The 24,729-nt window shown below is 37.9% G+C and overlaps 1 protein-coding gene across 1 annotated transcript in view; it reads right to left on the reverse strand.

Annotated features, from left to right (window-relative positions):
- Fancl (FA complementation group L) overlaps positions 1-24,729 on the reverse strand; it is a 75,487-nt gene that overhangs the window by 13,444 nt on the left and 37,314 nt on the right. Inside the window, exon 7 of the mRNA XM_028777715.1 lies at positions 22,551-22,619. Coding sequence (XP_028633548.1) covers positions 22,551-22,619 — 69 coding nt within the window. The remainder of the gene's footprint in view (positions 1-22,550; positions 22,620-24,729) is intronic.

The raw sequence follows: 24,729 nt of genomic DNA on the forward strand, positions 1-24,729 counted from the left end.
GGTCCATCTGCCTAAAAATTTCTCAAATTCATTGTTTTTAATACCTGAGTAATATTCCATTATGTAAATATACCACATTTTCTGTATCCATTCCTCTGTTGAAGGACATCTGGGTTCTTTCCAGCTTCTGGCTATTATAAAAAGGCTGCTATGAACATAGTGGAGCATATGTCCTTGTTATATGTTGGAGCATCTTCTGGGTATATGCCCAGGAGTAGTATAGCTGGATCCTCAGGTAATGCTATGTCTAATTTTCTGAGGGACCACCAGACTGATTTCCAGAGTGGTTGTACCAGCTTGCAATCCCATCAACACTTGAGGAGTGTTCCTCTTTCTCTGCATCTGCTATCACCTGAGTTTTTGATCTGAGCCAGTCTGACTGGTGTGAAGTGGACTCAGAGTTGTTTTGATTTGCATTTCCCTGATGACTAAGGATGCTGAACATTTCTTTAGGTGTTTCTAGGCCATTTGAGTTTCCTCAGTTGAGAATTTTTAATAAGGTTATTTGGTTGTCTGGAGTCTAATTTCTTGAGTTCTTTGTATATATTGGATATTAGGCAAATGGATGGAACTAGAAAATACCATTTTAAGTGAGGTAGCCCAATCAAAAAAGAACATGCATGGTATGTACTCACTCATAATTGGGTATTAGCCCAGAAGCTCGAAATACCCAAGATATAACTCACAAACCACATGAAGCTCATGCAGAAGGAAGACCAAGTGTGGGTGCTTCAGTCCTTCTTAGAAGGGGTAACAAAATACTCATGGGAGCAAATATGGAGACAAAGCGTGGGACAGAAACTGAAGGAGGGGCCATCTGGAAACTGTTCCACCTGGGTATCCATCCCATGTGCAGTCACTAAAAGTAGATACTGATGTGGATGTCAAGAAGTGCATGCTGACAGGAATCTGATATAGCTGTCTCCTTAGAGGTCTGCCAGAGTCTGACATATTCAGAGGCGGATGCTCACAGCTAACCATTGAACTGATCATGGGGTTCCCAGTGGAGGAGTTAGAGAGAAGACTGAAGGAACTGTAAGTGTTTGTGGCCACATGAGGAGAGCAACAATACCACCCAACCAGAGCCCCCAGAGTCTAAACCACCAGCCTGGGAGCACATAGGGAGAGATCCATGGCTTGACTCTATATGTAGGGGAAGATGGCCTTGTTGGGCATAGGTGGGAGAGGAAGTCCTTGGTCTAGTGAAGGCTAGATGCCCCAGTGTGGGAGAATTCGAGGATGGGGAGGTGGTAGTGGGGGGGGTAGAGAAACATCCTCATAGAAGCAGGAGGAAGGGGGATGGGATACAGGGTTCGTGGGTGGGAGGGAAATGGGGGAAGGGGATCACATATGAAATGTAAATAAAATATCCAATAAAGAAAAAAAATGTAGAATCCAAAGGAAAAAAAAAAGGAAGTCAGGTTGGGGCTGATTTTGATCTATCCCAGAGCTAAGCCTGGTGGGACAAAAGGGAGCTGTGAGGGGCCAGAGCATAGCAGCTCTGGGCAAGGTGATAACGTGCACTTAACACTATAACCAACAATATCAACCATGTAATCTCAGAGAAGTAAATTAGGATAAATATCCCATTCAAAATAACTTAAAAAGGAAAGAAAACAAAAACATTACCTAAAAACACACACCTAACCAAAAGAATGAAGACCACTACAATAAAACCATAAGGACATTAAAACAGAAGGTAAAGAAAGACACCAGGTGATGAAAAGACCTGACTCACCCTGGGTTGGTAGAGTTAATGTTGTGAAAATGGATATACTAGCAAAATTAACCTACAAATTGAATTCAGTGCTCTTAAAAGTTCTGATATCACAGTTGAAAAGAAGATAGCCTTATTTCACAAATAAGAGTAGGGAAACAGTGTGAACCAGCAAAAGAATAAAATTAGATATACATTTTCACCTTGTACAATATTTTAAGTTCAGAATTCTTATGTGAACTTGTAAATATTGAACCCATTTATGAAATTGGTCCTATAGAAAAAAAATACATATCTTCAACCTAAGACGGTCAATTTCAAGTCTTATCAAGTAGTCTTCACACAAGTCTAAAACAATGTAAGATTAAATAAGTGAAAGACACTGAAATGGATTGTGTCCTTCCTTATACAGTTCAATACAGCAAATATGAACAATAATTCTACAAAATGTTAGGTCCAATATCGATGACACTATAAAGTATGGCAGGTAAGATCATCACGTATTACAGTCAAAGCTCCAGTCCCACACTATGCTCTCTATGTCATTACATCTCTCTCAGCAAATATCTTAGTCAGTGTTCTATTGCTGTGAAGAGACAGCATGACCACAGCAATTCTTATACAGGGCATTCTATTGAGGCTGGCTTTTGATTTCAGAGGTTTAGTTCATTATTGTCATGGCAGAAAACATAGTGGCATGTAGTCAGACATGGTACTAGAGGAGAGCCAAGAGCTATATATCTGGATCAGCAGCCAGCAGGAAGAACAAACTGAGCCACTAGTAGCTTAGTCTGAACTTCTGAGACTTGAAAGTCTGTCTCCTCCAACAATGCCACACCTATTCCAACAAGGCCACACCTCCCAATAGTGCCACTCCCTAGTAATCAATTCAAACCATCATAGCAAGTAACTCAGTCTCAGATTCATGTGGTAACTGGTTTTCCTTTCCACAAGATAATTAGTTATAAAGAGAAAACGTTTACTTTAACTCACAGTTTGGAATTACCAGTCCCAAACTGGAAAGCACTGTTGTGTTGGCCAAGCAATGAGGGGGCCTATTAACAAATGTGGAGGAGTAGACTCCTCAAGCACACCTAGAAAGCAAAGAAGACAGAAGAAGAGAACAAGGTCCTTCAATTTCCTTCAATGACCTAAGATCTTTCTACATACTACAAGTGAGCTGCCAATGACACCATTCTGCAGACCAACACTTTATGTGGCCTTTGGGGGATACTTATCAACATCATAGCACTTCTACACTACAGAGATCCTTCCAAGATTTGAGAAGGATAATCTATATAAAATGTCAACTGCTCGATATATAGTATGTCTTTACACTTTCAATGAAAATATTTGAAGACATAAAGTTCCTGACTTAAAAAATTTTGTATCCTAGTTGATTTAAAGACAAATCAAATAGGAAAATACTTGAACCATGGATACTTATATAATTAACACATAAAAGCTATTTAAAGCATAAATAAAATAGAAATGAATAGACATTAACATAAAATGGGGAAGAAATAATTTCCTAAAGTCAAGAAGCATATGATCTAAGAAAAATACTGCCTTGTGAGTGACACATCACTGCTCTAATTGCAGAGCTACATGGTGAGCAAAGAAACAGTTTCAGGGTTCGGAAAGGTAGAAAAAAAATGAAGTGCTTGGAATATCTTAATTGTCCAAAGTGACTTTTCCTCCATGATAGCTCACTGCCATGGTCTCTCTTCTCTCTTATTATCTGACAGCATTCCCATTATTTGTGACACTCTATAGCAGGGCATCAGGGAATTGGTGACTATTTTGCAGATCCCATGGGACCTTAATCAATACCCTTAACCCTTTCCAAACTAATCAATCTTAGATCCATTATGAATCTGTTTGAACAACTTTGTTCTATTTTTTCCACTAATTCCTAGTTAGAATGGTTTAACACAGACAAACAAAGACACACGCACACACACACACACACACACACACTGTTTTTTATTTTCTTCTTTGTACTTTTTATTTCCTATAAAACAATGTATTATTTTCATAATACTAAAAAGCCTATGTAGAAACTGGAAAAGATGATCTATTAGCTTTCTTTGTATTTCATGATGTTTATAATATGTTAAAAATATTAATTTAATAAGATAATTTCAACCTATGCCAGTGCAACTGGTAAACTAACCCAAAATGCCATCATTTATGCATATATTCCCAAGAAGATGATTAAAGAATATGAAATGAAAGAATGAAAATGCAGAGTAGAGCCTGGTGTGGTGGAACACACCTAGAACCCCAAGAGTCAGGAAGCTGAGAAAGAAGACCAGGAGTTGACAGCCAGTCTTGGCTCCAAATACAAAGTCTAAATAAAAACCATTCTCAAACAAAACAAAACAGATGCAGGACAGAAATGAATAGCTCACAAACAATCAAACTCAACGTACAAACAGAAGGCTAAGTGACCCCCAAGTCAATAAATTCAGAGGTAAAAAGTATTTCATAATCAAAACAAAGTCACAGAAGCCTTTCAGCTAAATCTTAATATGGTGGGAATAGAAATGCTAAAGAACAATGTCTTCCAGAATCTTCTATCACAGATAGATATAAAAATGGATAGGGAGACAGAGAGCGAAGGAGCTGGAGGAAGAAGATAATAACTATGGAACACTTTGAGAAAGCTGGAGAATATCCAGAAGTTAAAAAAAAAACATGGTGGCCAAGTAAATTTGATTCCACCTACTTTAAAATATTTCCAGTAAAGGGCCATATGAAGGTACACCAACTACAACAGGATTTATTTTAATATAGAGTAGGGTTGAGATAGGAAAGGAGTGCTAACAATTCAGCTAGCCCTAGTATGTGTGTCTTAGTTAGGGTCACTATTGTTTTGATAAAACACCATGACCAAAGCAACTTGAGGCCAAAGGACTTATTTGGCTTACAACTTCTACATAATCATTTATCACTGAAGAAACTCAGGACAGAAACTCAAACAGGGCAGGAACTTGGAGGCAGGACCTGATGTAGAGGCCATGGAGGGGTGCTGCTTACTGGATTGCTTCTGGTGGCTTGCTTAACCTACTTTCTAACAGAACCTAGGAACCAGCAAAGGGATGGCCCCACCTACAAGAGGCTAGGCCCTCCCAAATCAATCTTTTTTTTTTTTTTTTAATAAAAAGCCTACAGGCTTGCCTCCTTATGTCCATTTCTTAATTGAGGTTCCCTCCTCTCAGATGACTTATGCCAAGTTGACATAAAACTAGCCAGCACAATGAGTATAGGGAAGACAACCACATAGTTTAAAAGGCAGGAAGGGTAAGGCAGTTTTAAACTACCACTGCTTCTGAAGTACGAGCTAATGAGTACAAAAGCAAAGGTTTTATGTGTCCCATGACTAGACGATGTACCTTTAAAAAAGGTTTATTTCTTGGCTTCTATCACATTGTCATCTGGAAGTGATGTGTGCTTAGTTCTAAACTCTTTAAACAAACCCAAACCACAAAAGAATACCTGTCCCTGAAATGATTAGAAATATTTTCTTGGGCTAGAGAGATGGCTCAGTGGTTAAGAGCAGTGACTGGTCTTCCAGAGGTCCTGAGTTCAATTCCCAGTAACCACATGGTGGCTTACCACCATCTGTAATGGGATCTGATGCCTTCTTCTGGTGTGTCTAGAGACAGCTACCTTCTGAAGATGAGCTACAGTGTATCCTTATACTTAAATAAGTATTGAAAAAATATATTTTATGTTCAACAAATTACCTTGGGGTAAGCAGACCTATGAAGCTAATACTTCACAGCCCACTTCCAGCCCACTGTTACAGAAGTTACAGACGCTTTCCACATACTGACAAAAAGTCAAATGAACAACTCTGAAGAAGGTTACAATTCTCTAAGGCCAAGGAAATCATCTGAAATAAGCCTAGTCCTGCTTTTTGTGAACAGAATTTAAACATACTGGCAGCAAAATTTCTTAGAAAGTCAAATACAGTAGCATAGGGTTTGTTCACCTTTGAGAAACAAGTCAAATGATTGAGACACAAGAAAAAAGCCAAACTTCTGGACTTTTTAAAATGGTGTACTCTTGTCTTCACCATCATTATTGCACATAACAATGCCTATTTCTATAAGCCTAAGATACCCCCAGACAGCAAAGGCTAAGATAAGGGCTAGTATGAGGGAAAGTGTTAGAAATGAACATGAACATAAGGAATGGAAATGAGGTACTGATTGGCCACCACAGGGAGCATCCTTTTGAAATGATCCTGTGACAATAAAAAGCACTATGAAAAGCTGAAGAGGAAATTCTCCTTACTAACCTTACAGGGAGCCTTTAGTTACTTGTTTGCATGCTCCACTGAACAACTGTCACAAGGGGTATAAAATCTCACAATCTCACGTGTACTCTTATATACACAGCTGCCTCAGGTCTCCCACAAGACTCCTGGATCTGTTGCTAGGAAAGCCCCAGAGAGGAGAATACTCCATTACGAAGCTGAAGGAAACAGCATGGCAGAGTGAGACTGAGGGAGGGAGGTAGCCTGAAGGAATCAGCAAGTGACACCAGTTGATGGAAAACATTCACCACAAGAAATTAGCTCATAGAAAGGCTTAATGGTAATCAAAGGGTAAAAGAGAATCTCTGTCTGCATGAAACACTGTCCAGTTGGGCTTTCCTCAAAATTCTAGAGTTCCCTATATAATCTAAACACAAGTATATTATTAGTACAGGAGTGGAAAATGAGCTTAACCTATAGACTACCTCTCTATACTCATAATAGCATCATAAAGAAAGAGAAAATTTTAATTTTGACAAAGTTCAATTGCCAACTAGTTCCCCCCTAGATGTTGTCTTTGGTGACTATCAAGATGTCTCTGTCTGATTGAAAGCGTCAAGTATTTTCTAGGTTTTTTTTTTCCAGAGTTTTGAAGTTTCAGCTTTTATGCTATGCTTCTTATCCATTTTGAGTTTATAAGAGTTAGAGGTCAACTTTTGGCAGAGACTTCAATTGTCGCCACATCATTTGTTGAGAAGACTGCCCTTGCTGTACCCATTTGTGTGCACCTCTGTTGAGCACTAGTGTCTGTGAGTCTGCTCTGCACTTCATGTCCCACTGACCTATTGCTGACCCTTCTGACACCAGATTATCATAAGAAAAGCAGATCTTTAAATCTTTAGACCACATGTAGTTATTCCTCCATTTCAGTTCTCCAGTTATTGGTCTATCAAGGTCTTTCTGTTTTGATATGATTTTAAAGTAATTTTCAGGGCCACTGGTAATAAATTGAACTTTTCAGTGGGCTTTTATAGAATCCACAGGTCAATCAGAAAAGGAGTGGCATCTTAACAACTCTGAATCCTCGAACTCACAGACACAGTTCACATACAGATTTGAGAAAACGTGCAGGTACTTCAGCAGAGATGCATGTATGTCAAGCTCATGGACAGAGGTTTCACCTTCAGTCATTAAGAAAATGAAACTTGAACACATTTAAGATACCATCAAATGTCCACCTCAGTGGCTACAATGAAAGCAAGGGTCTGAGCACACACAGCAAGGGTCTGAGCATAGCAAGGGTCTGAGCACAACAAGGGTCAGCAAGGAAACAGCAGAATAGGAAGTATCAGACACTACTGTTAAAAAGGCACAACAGTACAACATTGACAAATACTTCTTTGTCAAAACTCAAGCAAGGTAGATGAGTGGGTTTATTTCTGGGTCTGTAATTTGATTCCATTGATCAAATATCTATTTCTATAACAATATCACGCAGTTTCTATTACTATCGTTCTGTAGTACAGCTTGAAATCAGGGATATTGATTAACTCCAGAAGTTCATTTACTGTACAGGATTGTCAGGATTGTCTTACCTACCCTGCTTGTTTGTTTGTTTTTTCAAATAAGGTTTAAAATTGTTCTTTCAAGGTCCGTAATGGCAATTGCATTGAATCTGTAGATTGCTTTTGGTAAGATGGCCACTTTTACTATGTTAAACCTATCTATGAACACAATCTTCTGAGATCTTCTTCAATTTCTTCCTTCAGAGACTTGAAGTTCTTGTCATACAGGTCTTTTACTTGCTTGGTTAGAGTTACACTAAGATATTTTATATTATTTGTGGCTATTGTGAAGTGTATTGTCTCCCTAAATTCTTTCGCAGCCTGTTTATCATTTATACAAAATAGGCTACTATTTTTTTTTAGTTAATTTTGTACCTAGTCACTTTGCTGAAAGTGTTTATCAGCTGTAGGAATTCACTGGTAGAAGTTTTGGGGTCACTTATGTATACTATCATATCACCTGCAGATATCGATACATTGACTTCATCCTTTCCAATTTGTATTCCCCTGATCTTCTTTAGTTGTCTTATTGCTCTAGCTAAAACTTCAAGTACTATATTACATAGATAAAGGGAGAGTGGGCAACCTTGACTTGTCCCTTATTTTAGTAGAATTGCTTTAAAGTTTTTCTCCATTTAATTTGATGGTGGTTGTTGGCTTGCATTATGTTCAAATATGTCCCTTGTATTCTTGAGCTCTCCAAGACTTTATTATGAAGGGATGTTGGATTTTTGTCAAAGCCTTTGTTAACATCTGATGAGATAATTATATGTTTTCTTTTTCTTTTGGTTTGTTAATATGGTGGATTACACTGACAGATTTTTGTATGTTGTACCATCTCTGCATCTCTGGGATCAAGTCTACTTGATCACAATGAATTACCTTTTTGGTGTAATCTTGGATTAGGCTTATGAGTATTTGTGTTTAGCTATGCACTTTGTATCCCTTAATCTCTCCAAGACTTTTAACATGAAGGGAGATTGGATTTCTGTAAAAGGCTTTTTCAGCATCTAATGAGATAATCATTTTTTTTTCTTTCAGTGTGTTTATATGGTAGATTACATTGATGGATTTTAATATATTGAACCATACCGGCACCTTTGGGATGAAGCCTATTTGATCATGGTGGATGATTTTTCTGGATGTGTTACTGGATTCAGTCTGCGAGTATTTTATTGAGTAATTTTACATCAATGTTCATAAGGGAAACTGGTCTGAAATTCTCTTGCTTTGTGGAGTCTTTGTGTGGTTTAAGTATCAGGGTGACTGTGGCCTTAATAGAATGAGTTTGACAATGTTGCTTCTATTTCTATTTTGTGAAATAGTTTAAGGAATATTTATATTGGTCTTCTTTGAAAGTCTGGTAAAATTCTGTGCTAAAACCATCTAGTTCTGGGATTATTTTGGATATGAGAGTTTGATGACTGCTTCTATTTCCTTAGTGGTAATAGGACTATTTAAATTATTTACCTGATTTTGCTATAACTGAAGACTCCTTTTTATTCCATTTTGTCTCCATTAGAAAACTAGGCCATGGTCCACTTGCTATACAGGGTGTAAGATACTCAGTTTGTGCAACTGATCTGCTTGTCTGACTTGCTTTGGGGCTGAAGACTGCAGTCTCCAGTTTAGCACCTCCTGGTGAGAACAGCAGGAGGCTAGGTAAGGTCTCTGCAGGGAATTGTGCTTCTCTTAGACTCTGAAAGAGGAGGGAGGCCTCCCTCTGCCCTTTGTTCTCAGCACTTGTAAGACTTGAGTGCCTGTTCACATGGTAAAAAGTTCACTACAAGTTTGCATATAAATTCAGGCCATAAATTGGATAGGAATTTTATAACAGAGAATGTCTACATTTATATCCACTAGGAGCAATTATCTGGACAAACACTCATCAATTGTTACTATTTTACATGTTCATGGAAAGTTAAAGACCTAATCTGTGCTTTAAATTTTGTATAGATAAACACAGTCAATATCTTATCTCCTGTTTTTGCACCTGTGGTCCTGTGGTGTATATCTTCTTTATGACCTTAGGTTAATGATTTTGTAATCCCTTGGAATGTTTGTAATTCCTTGTAAGTTTTAGAAGTCTGTTGTTATCTCAGAAGCAATTAAGCAGTTCTGTTATAAAAGGGGCTCTCTCTGTATGCCTTACCATTTGGAAATCATGGCGGCCCTTGCATGCTAGTTATAGAATAAATGTTCTCTGTTTTTGCATACAATCTGAGTCTGGGGTCTTCCTTCAGTAAACTTCGGACCATTGTATAACTATGGTAAGTAGTATAAATCAAGAAAATCATCTATTTCCTTTAGATTTTCCCACTTTATAGAGGACAGTAATGGTTTTTTTTTGTTTGATTTATTTATTTATTTATTTATTTATTTATTTATTTAATTTAGTTTTGGTTTTTCATGACAGGGTTTCTCTGTATAGCCCTGGCTGTCCTGTAACTCACTCTGTAGAACAAGCTGGTCTTGAACTCAGAAATCTGCCTGCCTTTGCCTCTCAAGTGCTGGGATTAAAGGCATGTGCCACCACTGCCTGGTGAGGACCATCCTTTGAAGTAAGGTCTTATTATCTTTTGGTACAGTCCTCAGTCTCCATTGTTAATTTGAATGTGTCTCTCTGCCATTTACTTAGTTTGCCTAAAAGTTTGTCTATCTGGTTGATTTTCTCAAAGAACTATCTCTTATGAAAGCATTTTATTTGGTGCTGTTATATCTGGATGTCTGCATGTAGAAGAATGAAAATAGACCCATATTTATTGCCCTGCACAAAACTGAAGTCCAAGTGGATCAAACACATCAATATAACACTGGATACACTAAATCTAATAGATAAGAAAGTAAGGAACTGCCTTGAACACATTAGTACAGGAAACAACTTCCTAAACAGAACACCCATAGCTCTGTCATTAAGATTAACAATTAACAAACTGAAAAGCTTCTGTAAAGCAAAAGACATCATGAATAAGACAAAACAGCAGCCTACAGAATGAGAAAAGATCATCACCAACCCTACATCAGACAGAAGGCTAATATCCAAAATATATACAGAACTAAAAAAATTAGACACCAGTAAACCAAATGGCCCAATTAAGAAATGGAATACAGAGCTAGACAGAGAATTATCAACAGAGGAGTCTCAACTGGCCTAGAAGCACTTAAAAAAAAAAATGTTCATTGTCCTTAGTCATCAGGGAAGTGCAAATCAAAACAACTCTGAGACTCCATCTCAGAGTGATGATTTCCAGTCAAAATGGCTAAGATCAAAAACTCAAGTGACAGCACATGCTGGTAAGGATATAAAGCAAGAGGAATACTCCTCCACTGATGGTGGGAGAGCAAATTTATACAACCACTCTGGATATCAATTTGGCAGTTTCTCAGAAATTGGGAATAGTTCCATCTCAAGACCACTCCTGGGCATAAATATAAAAGTTGTTCCACCATGCCACAAGGACACTTGCTCAACTATGTTAATACTAGCTTTATTCATACTAGTGAGAAACTGGAAATAGGCTAGATGTCCCTCTACTGAAGTATGGATTTAAAAAAATGTGGTTCATTTATATAATGGAATACTTCTCAGTTATTCGAAACAAGGATATCATGAAATTTGCAGGCAAATGGATAGAAATAGAAAAGATTATCCTGAGTGAGGTAACCAAGACCCAGAAAGACAATAATGGGGTAAGGATAAAATGGGGAGGGGGGAGAGGTGGGGAGAGGGCTGGGAAAGAAAACTGAAACCTCTGGGACAAAATGAAGATCTGCCATGGGGGAGGCTCCCAAGAGTCTATGGGTATGACCCTAGCTGAGACTCCTAGCAGCTACAGATATAGAGACTGAAATGGCTACCTCCAGTAGCCAGGAGAAACTTCCAGTGGAGGGAGGAGGACAAAACTTATGATCTAAAAATTGTTCTTCCTACAATATGTGCAGGGATAAAAATGGAGCAGAGATTGTGGAAATGTCCAACTAAGGACTGGCCAAACTTAAGACACATCTCATGGGAGATTGCCAAACATGACACTAATAACGATACTCTGCTGTTTACAAACAGGAACCTAGCATAACTATCTTCTGAAAGACTTCATCCAGTAGCTGATAGGAACAGACTCAGAGACTCACAGCCAAACATGAGGTAGACTCTTGTAGAAGAGTACAGGGAAAAACTGTGGGTCTTGGAGTGGTCAGGGACACCACAAAGAAGACGTACAGAATCAATTAACCTGGGCCCATGGAGCTTCACACAGACTGAACCACCAACCAACAAGCACACAGGGCCTGGACCTAGCCCCCTATTCATTTGTGGCAAACATACAGCTTGGTCTTCATGTAGGTTCCCTAACAATTGGACACAGGTGCCTGCCTTTGGTTCCCTTTCCTCTAGCTGGGATCCCTTGTCTGGCCTCAGTGGGAGAGGATGCATTTAGTCCTGCTGCAATTTGGTGTGCCAGGGTGGGTTGGTACTAGGTTGCAGAGCTTCCCTTCTCTGAGGAAAAGGGGAGGGGGTGATGGGAGAAGGATTAGTAATGGTGGAACTGGGAGGAGAGCAGGGAGTGGGGCTGTAATCGGCATGTAAAGTGAAGAAATAAATATATTAGTGATGAAAAAAGAAAGAAAAATAGTTAGATAGTTCCCAAAGAAGTTAAATATATAGCTTCTGTAATATCCAGCCACTTCTCTCCTAAACATGCTGTCAATAGAAATACAAGCATATGCTTAGACAATGACATATACTGTTTATAGCAGCTTCGTTCTTATATGCAAAAGCCATGTGCATCAAAACAAAGACGTCACAATTGACACAGTTGACATCATAGGGTACCTGGTCTCCGTTGGTTTATGTGTGACACAACTCGTGAGCCTCAAGAGTATCATGGAAGAGGTGGTGCAAGGCTTGTAAGAAGCAGAGGATCAGAAAATCTGCTGTGAGACTGTACCTCCTAGAAATGGCAGGGAAGTTATACCCACAATTCCTCAACAACATGTTTGCCTAAACATGGTATGAATAAGAATGACACCAACAGACACACTAACATGGAAGGCGGAAACTTCAGCTAGGACTCTTCCCTAGACAATGAACTACAGAGTGGGTAGGATCGTTCTCTCAGTAGATAAGCCCCTAATGGTTGATCAACAGCAAATGGTCAGCTCTGAAATGAGAGGTGTGGGAAGGAGCAGACAAAGGAGGCTTGGAGAGAGGAAAGGTAAGGGGGAAATTATCTAATTATATTCCATTAAAATAAAAAGAGTTAAAACTGTATGTATGGTTATGTGCATTCATGTGTGTGCATGCAAATGAGTGTGTACCTTGGCAGTGGTATTCAGGGCTAAGGATAGCGTTAGGGGTCAATCTTCACCCTGAACCTTCTTTGAGACAAGATCTCTTTCTTGTTTTTCTGCTGTACTTGCCAGGTTTCTCCCCACAGAAACTCTGGGATTAAAGATGCTCCCACTACATGTCCAGTTTTTATATGGACCCTGAGAATTTGAACTCTGGTCTTCATCCTTGCAAGGCAAGCACTTTTAGCCAGGGAGCCACTTCCCAGCCTAACAGCCTAGGAAACTCCTGAAAATTTGTGTCCACAGACAAGTTAATGGCAGCACGTGGCAGATTCATAAATACTTCAGAATAAAAAAGCATAAACTATATGACATGCTGCATGGTGAACCTCAAAACAGTTATACCAAAGAAAGAAACCTGTCATTGGAAAGCACAGCACACAGAAAGATAACAGTGACAAAAGCTAGAGGAGGAACAGGACAGAAGGGACAAGTGAGGGAGCCACTAAGGGGAAGGAGAGTGTAAATTTGGTAGTGGTGTTAGTTATCTTGAGAGTGGAGATGATTTCACAGGTGACTATTTGTAAAAACTCATCCAATTGTACATTTTAACTGTGTTCCACTAATTTGTCAATGACAGCTCAACAACACTCACCATGGTCTCCAGACAGTAACAGATCTACCAGTATGTCTGCATTGTTTTCCTTAACAATTAAAAAACTTAGGCCAAAGTAACAATGCTCCTTACAGCTAAGAGAAGACAAAAGAATAAGTGGTTCATATCCATGAACACACAGAGATAATGAGATCTTATCAGATACATAGTACATACACTGGAGAAGGAAGAAAGATAGATGCATGTGGACTAAAATATGGCTCTTACCCCATAGCTGCTATTAAGTCATGTTAAACTACAAAAGCACTTAGGCATTAAAGTGTGAATACTGCCAGACTCAAAGTGCAGTGCTTATTATCTTTAAAAGCATTTTGTTACTTTCTTAATGCCTGAAGAGAAGCAGTAACGGCAGTCACTTAAGCAGATCTCAGAGTGTAACATCTTCCTCTTAAGCACTATTCTTTCCAGTATTTTAATAATGTTCACATAGTCCTGGAATGTGAGCTTTTGTGCTCTGATGACACTTAAATTAATAGCATAATTTTCTAGGACTTGCAACAGTTGCTTCCTATTCTGATTTTTTTTTATATATTTCTCTATAATACTGGCAGATAAACCCTCTAATAACCATTTTTATCTTTGGATGATTCAAAAGTTTTGCATAGAATGTGAAAATATGAAGAGATTAAACTTCAGAAATTTAATTTTAATGTTGACTGCAATATTTCCAATCAGGTAACTTTAAGTAAATCTATATATCCAGTTCATTTGATTTTACCTGTATTTCCAGAAAGATCCTCACCTGTGTCTGTAGTTACATCTGTGACTGCATCTATTCAATCCCATGTTTCCTGTTAACTGAATCCACAGAGGACTTGTCTGTCCTGTTCCAATATTATTGCAACTGCAAGTGACCACTTCAGGCATTTGCTCCTCTTTCAATTCCTGTGAAGAAGCTATGTGCCACGAGGGAAAAATGAAGCACAATCCCATCATGTCTGACAGGACAGCTGTAGCAATTTTACTAAGAAAAAGAAAATCTGTCAAGCTCATGTTGAAAATAAGTAGGCACTTTTAATATTGTCCTCAGCTTTCCATGTTGTACACTACAAAACAAAGCAACAACAACAAAAAGCAAAAAACTATCAAGTCAATTAGTGAAAAAAAATCCAGTCCATCTTTGTCTGTATGTGTGTTATACGTGTAGTGTATGCATAGATGTACATGTGTGTTGTACATGTGTGTGGACTCATGTGGCAGCCAGAGATCATTACCAGGTATCTTATTAGCTTCTACCTTTTTTTTTTTTTGAGACAAAGTCTTCCTCTGAACTTGAAGCTCCTAGATTCAGCCAGATTGGCCGATGCACAGGATCCAGGGGTCTGCTTCTCACTGCTGCATACCATTAGAGTCACGGACAAGTGCCACCATGCATAAAATTTACTTGGTGCTGGGAATTCAAACAGCTAGTCAGGCTTATGCAGTAAGCATTACCAATGGAACTACTTCCAGAAACCAATATAATTTTCTGTTATGCAGTACAGTGTCAATACCTGACAAAGAAAAAGCTAGCTATATAGAACTTTTTCTCATGCATACCAAACATAAAATAAAAAAAATGAAAGGACTAATCTTACACACATAGCTGGAGACAGGACACTTACTCCATTGACAGCACTTTAAAAATACACACTGTCCTGTTGCCTCTGCTGTCTCCTCCGCAGCTCGGAATCCTTCTACACATGACACTGAGATGCTTTGGCTTTTGATAATTTCTCTCTCTCTCTCTCTCTCTCTCTCTCTCTCTCTCTCCCTCTCTCTCTCTCTGTGTGTGTGCGAGTGCACACACACACACACACACCAGAGAGAGACAGGGGGGGGGAGGGAGAGGGAAAGAAGGAGAGGGAGAGGGACAGAGAGAAAAGCACACACATACATACAAGCACACATGCAGGGAGGTATTTCCTGCCAGAAAGTTCTAGTGCCTCTCACACATTTCATAACTGATCACTAGTCTGTTTCCAACCTGCTAGCTTTTTATCTTCACACTGAGGATGTGTTAAGGTACTTTCAGAAAGAGCCACAGTGTGCGTGCAAATGCTCCCATGCACTGGTGGGCGACAGAGAACAAATGCAAGTCAGTTCTTTCCTTTACCTGTGTGAGTCCTGGAGACTGAACTCAGGTCAGCTCACTAGGTTTGGTGGCAAGCATGCTATGCTGAGTCATATCACTGGTCCCCAAAGAATGTTTTAAAATATGCAAAGACTCCCATGTGTAAGTACACTAAAACCCACCCATCCCAAAGTATTCCCTGGTCTAGGGAAAGACTGGTAAGAAAGTCGGGGGGAAGGGGAGAGCACCAAATGTGAGCAAAGTATAATGATACACACACAGAGGAAAATACCATTATGAAATGACTATTTTATATGTGCACTAAAACCTATTGATGTAAGTGCAAATAGAGTATATTAACTTACTAGAAAGGATTTTTGATCAAAACAAAATATGATAGAGGATGTTATTAACTTAAATTGTATATGTGTTTCACTCATATTGGCTGAAATAATTTCTTCTTATCCAATCATATTTTAAAATATAAATCATAACATTAAGAAGCCATTTGGAATCTGATGTATTTTTCCTTTTACTTGAGGTACATGCTATATATGAATATTTTATCAATTTAGGCTAACCATTGAATATTAGTTTAAATAACAGCAATATATTAACCAACAGACAGCAAGGCATCCAGCTTCTGCCCATGTTCAGGTTAGTCATCTTTCGTGTCTACACCCCTTGCTGAGATTGAGACCTTTCGTGTTCCTCATGCATGTCTCTTTATGGAACAACCAACAATTCTTAAAACCTTAAGGATCCTTAAGTCAACATATAAGCTATCATTGGCTAGATATGTAATGCACATAGACCTGACAGGCACTTCTTTTCCTCTGAGCTCTATACTAAGAGCTCACTATGCACAAACTTTTTATATTTGCATTACATGTTACAATTCAAAAGAACTTTTGTTCATAATCTCAATTTTTGTTATGTGCACTCTATGACACAATTGGTATATGCAGACAGGATTTGATCCAGCCTTTTAGACTGTGTTTAAATTATGAAGGATACTATGAAGATCTAGAGTAGAATCTGGTGTTAACAGGAGCAGGCACATCATTTCAGATGTGCATTAAGGTGGTAGATAAAAGGGCATTTGACAAACAGCTTATCGCATTACAGCAGTCTCTGTGGTCTTCATGCACAGAAGGCGCTACTATTGCAAGAAGCATCCCAAGTGCACAGAGCCAAAATTTCCTACAAGCTTAAACTAACTTTGATAAGTTTGGAAATCAACAGTAATTAAAATTCTCTTTTCCCTAAAATTAAAGTAACTATTGGAGAGTCAAAGGTATCCATCCATTTGATTCTAAAGTCATCTTCTCTCTTTTTATATCTAGCTATAAATAGATATCTAGATATATATATAGACAGACAGACAGACAGACATGTCTCTTGGGGATACTGTTAAATGAGGTAAGATAAACATTAACTCTAAAAAAAACAAAAACTAAGGTGAAAAAGAAAAAGTAACTATAGCCAACCACTTATTATCTCTGCATTATACATAATACAATTGATATCAAACTTATAATACAATTATTTGGTGATGATCAAGACATTAGGTTTGTTTGGGGTCTCTGGCAGGTTAAAACACACAAAACAAAACAAAAAAAACCAAGCAAATAGAGCCCAGCCAACTCACTTTCCACAGTATAACATTATACATAATACCTAAATGAACAAATATATATACTAAATCTGTGATATCACGAATTACAATGCTATCACAGTTTGAATCCCAAATGTTTCCCCAAAGGTCTATGCATTAAAGGCTTTAACAATGTTCCCAAAATGGTGGTACAGAACAGCTAGAAAGCTGATAAGAGGGCTTAGGCCACTGATGTCATTATCTCAGCAGGGGTAGGACCCTTCTTCTTCTTCTTCTCTTTCTCTAAACCACACATTCTTACTGAAAAGAGATACTTTGATCCCAGTCACCTAAAGTAATGAACCCTTCTGGAGCACAGACACTACTTCCAAAACTTAAGTCAAAACAAACCTCTATCTTTTTTTAATTGACTATCTCAAGTATTCTCTTTGGCAACAGAAAAACTGAGTAACATAAATATTAAAAGCACATACTACCAGTTTAAAGTGGTTGACACTGGAGAGAAACAGGTGCGAAGAAGAGTAGAGACGCTGCTACTTTATCTACAACAGAAAGAAAACTATCAAACTCTGCCTTGGATTCTAACTCAAATTATATTCAGGTGTAAGTCTTATTTTGGTAGAAAATTAAAGTAATGTTTTGTCCATACTATGACAAAATGCAATGACAGAGACATTTTACAACCAAATCTGTACCTACTAAGGGGACAATTAAACAAAGATGTAGAACACCTGAATCAAGAAGAGAGCGCACTGCTTTCAGCACCAAAGGAAACAGATAGGTATCGGGTGACTGCTGTGAACACAATCTTCATGGACATGTCCCAACTCCCATGATCCTAAGGATCATTTGAATAAATGTACATTTTATTACTGCTATTTTAGAAATGGCAAGGCATAGTTCTACACTGTACATAAAGATGTACTAAGTGACTATAATTTTCTAATTTTGCTTCGTTTCATTTCCCTTTATTCCATTCCAGGCATTTTTTAAATGGATGTTATTGAAAAAGAAACAAAGAAAGGCAGCTAACAGACACCCGAGTCCAGCAGAGTCCATGACTCCTTTTTCTATCATATTACAGAATTTTAAAAAATGACTTTTCTCTTTTATTTGTAATACTACCAATGACAAAAATAATACTGCCACAGAAGCAAAAGCATGTATAACTTACTAATTTAAGAGTAAAGGAAAATGTAGTTTTGTGAGTTTTCTGACCAAATCAACAAAGGGATAATAAATAAAACCCAACGACATAGACCACCAGTGGTTTCTCAGAGCTGAGCTCTGTGAGCCTCAAGGAAGTTGTGTTTCTTAACAATGTCTATTTCCTTGAGAACCTGTGAACTGAGGCAAATGCAGGCAAGAGACCTGTATAAAACTATACAGTTTAAGAGCCTAGTATAGCAGCTCACCACTGACTGACCAACCATATTCAAGAAACAGAGGCAGAAAGTTCGCCTTAAGTTTCAGGATTGTTGGAGCTACATAATCAGTTCCAAGGCAGTGTGGGCTATACAGTGTAGCCTGCCTCAATAAAACAGACAAAAGCCACGCGGTGAAGTGTAACATGAAGTGGGCATGCCCAACTGTGGGTCTGCAGCTTTGAGGAAGGACCTCACTCCCTGCTGGGCAACAGAACTCTTTAATTACACTCTTCAGTCATCAGAATATCGCCTGTCAGACAGAGGCTGTATCAGAAGTCTCACTCTTCTTCACCCATGGCACTGCCCCAGGAGGATCAGAGTTCTCCATGGTAGGAAATATACTGGACACTGCTTCGCGATTCTAATCAAATCTAAATATTGCAAGTGCCTCTGGCAAGTTTACTCCTTGAAACCTACAGTTCATGACACAGTCTCAGGTAGAAAACAGTCTGTGACCTGGGCAAAATCAAAGTCCTTTTGTCCTAAATGTCTGACATTAGCCCAAGACAATCTATCAGCTGACAATATTGACATGTATGGACTGTGTGTAAAATCTTAAAGGTAACATATTTCGTAGCACATGTGATATGAGGAGGACAGCTCACACTCTATCCTAAATTCTGCATGGAGGATTCACTGAGTAAGGAAGGCATGCATGTGTAAAGGCCCAGTCACTGGGTCTGAGAAGCACTTTTGTGTCTCTCTGGCACACACCACTGCTGCACACGCAGCCGCCTTGCCCTTGCTGCCGATTTCTTACCACAGGAAATGTCTCCTCTGCGCCAGAGTACACTGGCTGCTGCTGATCATGCTGTGAGACACCTGCACTGGTACGAGGCTTGTCATGCCGCACAAAACCCTGCCATCTTCGGCCTGACACTGTGCACGTTATAATTATTCATCCAAATGAGCATGTCAGAGCAGCAGCAGCAGACCTCTCATCAGAGCAAAAGAAAAATACATCAAAACATTATCAACTCAGCAGGAAGACGGGGACCATAAGGAAAATCACCCATTTCTAATATGGATGCCACAAAGCCCTGTCTGTTATGTTACAAAAAGAAAGGAAAATAAAGATCTTCCAAGTTTAAAGTCCAGGAGCACTGAAGCCAGAGAAGAAATACACAGAAGCAGACAAAGACTTTGTAAATCAGTTAGGTGGAATCTATAAAGTGTTTTAAATGCAACTTTATTATTAGACTACAACAGGAACATTCATATGGCTTACAAATCACAACTGATTAAAAACTGTTAAAAAGAGGGAGGGAGGGAAGTAGGGAGGGAGGGAGGAAGGAAGGAAAGATAGGGAAAAAACCATCCTCATCCTGTAGGAGCAGAACTGCCCTAACATAATGTTGTTGCCTCATTTTTAATCTTACTGTCCAGATACAACTTAACATTGCCAACACTCTAATGTTGAAAAGAGTTCATATTTCTATCACCAAAAGCTTTATGACATAGGTAAATACTTAAAAGGAAACATTTTTGAAACTTTCTAAATTTTAATTCCATGTATTTCATTTAAAAAAGAAAACAGAAATTACCTCAAACTGAAACAAATATGGCCAAACTTCATGCACATATATAATACAGACAAGATTAAGTTTAGATTGTTCTATAATACTTGAATATGAACAAAAGACAGATTTTCTTTGACAAGCCAACAAGGCAAGACCATTAATATGGATATACATTACTGCTCTGAAAGTTTGACAAACTATGTAACAGTCTAACAGTGGTGATGAAAAGATGTTCATATTCCCTGTAACCAGGAAAGCATTAGTATCAGAACAATATGAAGGGTGCATAGAACGTTAAAAATACTTCAATTAGGCACAGATCATGACCGTGGCAAAGCTTATCAATTGTTGGCAGTCTGCGGTAATGTAAGAATCACCATGTGTGCCTGGATGCCAGGGCAGACTTACACAAGCAGTTTGGGAAGGGGAGCAGGCAGTATTTAGTAACCTCAGAGGCATGTTCCATATATCAGTTCTAGGAATACTAATACAGAAATCTTCATATATATGTACCGGATAGTACACACAAGGGTTCTGCTGCAGACTGACAGTAAGAAACTGTGGGTAACTTTACTACTCGGGCAGTGAATGAATTGACTGATGAACATAAGGATCTATAGCATTTTAAGAGCAAATTGACACATGCAGACAAGTATGGATAAATCAACTAAATAATGCTGACTTAAAATGCCTTACATTGGAGATATGGCATAGGAATATGCATGGGTAGCATGCTTAGACTTTAAGGGAAAGAGACTCCTGTTTAGGAACTAAAGGGGCCCAGAAAAGAGAAGACAGGCACTGTAACTCTGGGAACACATTATTTCATTTCTAACAGAAAAGGGAGGACTAGATACAGATCTCAGACAAATGTGACAGTAATGCCAAGTGTGAGTCAAAAGGAGTCTTACCTTGCTATAACTTTGATATATTCCAGTTACTACTAGTTAATCATGTTTGCTTGGATATATTACAAAAAAAAATTTCTGAGAGTCATATCTAAAGTTCTAATGGACAGTATTACATTAACCCCATGCTCACAGGGCCGAGGTTCCAAGCTGGTAGTAAAGAGGAACACCACATCCAGCTGCCACAAAATAATTGTGATGTCACATATACTCTTCATGACCTGTCAGGAAACTTACATAATATTCACATTAAAAAGAAAACTACAAAACTCATCAAGATAAATATTAAAATGGACACAGTAACACAATCCAGACTTGATACTTTCTCCTGATCTCAAGGAAGTTTCTTAAGTAAAAGATGAGGCTTCTTGAGTCAAAAAAAGTTTTAAAGAAAAAAAAAACCTACAATTTATAGGCAAACAGATTGTTGGTTTGGTCTTTCAAAACAGGGTTTTTCTGTGTATCCCTGACTGTCCTGGAACTTGCTCTATAGACTAGGCAGACCTGAAACTCATAGAGATCCTCCTGCCTCTGCTTCCCTAATGCTGTGATCAAAGGTGTATGTCACCATCACTCCGCCACCAGTATTTTTAAAAACTGATAAGCTACAGCTAGCACCAAAGGAAAATTACAGGTACTTTCCTTTCTTTGCTAAGTCTTACCAATTTCCAATACAGGACATTTTTCTTAAAGAGGAAAATGTAAAAACAAGCATGACTTAAAACGTCAGGTTAATTATCTGAACCCTCACAAACCTAAATCCTCTTAAGCATTTCAAAACTAATTTATGAGCAGGGGAGATGGCTCACTGGGCAAAGTGTCTGCCACTCAAAGCTGAAAACCTGCACTCAATCCCACATAAAGACAGAAGGAAGAATATATATATATCATAGTGACCCCTGTAAAGCATGATTATGAATTTGTTTTCTCTTTCCAACCTATAAACAGAGATGTCTTCTTCTGAGTACTGTCAACTACCAACCCTGACCTAGTACAAAGGAGGACAGTGTCCTGGTGAGATTTTTCCTTAAACTTCAACACTGTCCTCCTTTGATTTTTAAGGCTAGTTTACTACTAATACCTCCTTGTACATACATGACAATCAGTTTCTAGCATGATTCTAAAGACACTGACCTGTATCAATGCACCAGGAAACTGAATTAGCCTAAATAGAGCAAGCACGGACTAAAAGCACAGAGGACAATCACACATACATTCTACTTATATCCACGGCTTTCTAAAGAATTTTTTAAGATTTAAACTTAACAATGTACAGCAATAGAACTTCTACATGGTTGCCTAAAGATATCTAGACAATGTGTTAGGCATGCTCATGTGTATATTTAGAGACAGAAAGATAGACATTAATTTTTGGAAAAATATGAATTATTAAAGAATGAGGTTTTATATATAAAGGCTTAAAATAATTAATTAATTTTAGACCCTAAAATAATCATTTGACTAAAAAGAATATACTTCCCAATTATTTAAAATAAACTTAATTATTTACCTGTGGTGTCCAGGAAACAGAAAATGGAACAGGAAAGTCCACAACACAATCTGGTGGCTCTACAGGATACTGTGACAAAGCATTAAAGTAGGTCATTCCCGTGTCTGTGTGACAAGCTGACATGAGGCATTTCAGAAAAACTAGACACATTAAACAAAGCATCATTACCTCAATATACGTAATGATGTAATATTTGAAAGAATATACACACACACACACACACACTGAAATTGCACTATTATAGTGACACTGAGAGCTGACTGGTAGCAACTCCATGCTTAGGAGATACAAGGATCAATGACATGGCAGTTCCAAAAAGTAATAAGTAGGCAACATTGACCTGAGTCAGTATCCATGCTGCTGGTATCCATGATCTGAGGGACCAAAAGCTGAGTTTCAGATTTTCTTTAAACAGAGGTTAAACCAATTGTTATTTAATTACTCTGATCATAAATTACATTTCAATTAGCTTCAGTCACCAACTGAATAAGTGGTGTATGTTAAATAATCAAGAAGCACACACCAATTACTATATGCAATTATTAATTTGAGTGTGACTTCCCATAATAACCAACTACTCGTATCAAAAAGAAAAAAAACCCAAAAAACTAAAACAAAGAAAAGAAAAAATAAATAATGAAATGCCTTCTTCTTCATTTGGGAAAAATAAAACTTACAGTTTTAAGCAAGAAAAAATTTCAAGATTGGTAAAACTATTAGAAAATTAATTACTTAGTTATATAAAAAGAAATGATAGTCATAAGAACAAATCAGGTTTCTAAGTTACCAAAGATTCAAAGCTTTTTTTAAATTAAATTTCTTATTGCAGAACTATATTTCAAGATCAATTAAAATACAATTCTAGAATCTTCAAAGTCATTTATAATTAAAAATACTCATTACTTGCCATTAAAACTAAATTCCATAAAAGAAAATGAGTTTTACAAAGTTTCCTATGACAAGCTGTTTTAAGTCCCAGGTTTCACTTTGTCAGTCTCTCATTTTTCATTACTTTATTGAGTAAAAGTCACAGGAGGGAAGGAAGGAGGAGGAAGAGGAAGAGGAGACGTAACTTTAACATGTTTTTTAAATTACTCATTTGAAGCCAATGTTTGCCAAAGAATTAACATTTTGCTATCAAGGTAAGTGTGACTAAAATGAAACTAAATATTAATAGACAGCAATTAATCTATCTACAGATATAAAGCTACAAACAAAATTAAGAGAAAGCCCCAGAAAAAAAATATTATAATCCTTAATTTTGAAAGAAGAAAATGAGAAAATCAGGTTAAAAAGTGACAATGGCAGAGCTTAAAAGTGTTACAAAGATCTGTTTCCTCTAATTTATCACGCTTCTTTAAAAATATGCAGGTGACTAGATGCTCAGCAGACAGAACAGCTCGCCTCAAGCCTGACATTGTGAGTTCAATCCAGAGGACCCACATGGTGGAAGAAGAGAGCTAACTCCCAAAAGTCGTCCTTCAGCATGTGTACCACCACAGTGAGCACATGCATGCACTCACACACACAAGAAAAGTGATCAGACAGATTGATATGTAGATAGATAGATAGATAGATAGATAGATAGATAGGTAGGTAGGTAGGTAGATAGATAGATAGATAGGTAGGTAGGTAGGTAGAGAGATAGAGAGATAGAGAGATAGAGAGATAGAGAGATAGAGAGATAGAGAGATAGATAGATAGATAGATAGATAGATAGATAAATGATATGTGCCCTCAAAACCTTTCTGCGGCAGAGATAGAAAATTTGATTCACTCTGGGTTGTTAGCCATCACCTAAGGATCTAACTTAAAGAGTCATCTGTGTGGGTAGTGTAATATAAAGGAAGGCCTACACTTAAGTAAGATTCAGTACAATAAATACCACAAATTCAATGACATGGAGAGATCCACACATTTTATAATTAAAAATACTCATTACTTGCCATTAAAACTAAATTCCATAAAAGAAAATGAGTTTTACAAAGTTTCCTATGACAAGCTGTTTTAAGTCCCAGGTTTCACTTTGTCAGTCTCTCATTTTTCATTACTTTATTGAGTAAAAGTCACAGGACACACAAAAAAGCACACTCAATACATGATAACCCTGTGTGTAAAAATGCGGCCACTGGATCATCTGTAAGATGATGACACCTGCTTAATGTATTTATAGTGGTGT

The sequence above is a fragment of the Grammomys surdaster genome, unplaced genomic scaffold (genome assembly GCF_004785775.1).
Source record: "Grammomys surdaster isolate TR1022 unplaced genomic scaffold, NIH_TR_1.0 67, whole genome shotgun sequence".
Lineage (NCBI taxonomy): Eukaryota > Metazoa > Chordata > Mammalia > Rodentia > Muridae > Grammomys > Grammomys surdaster.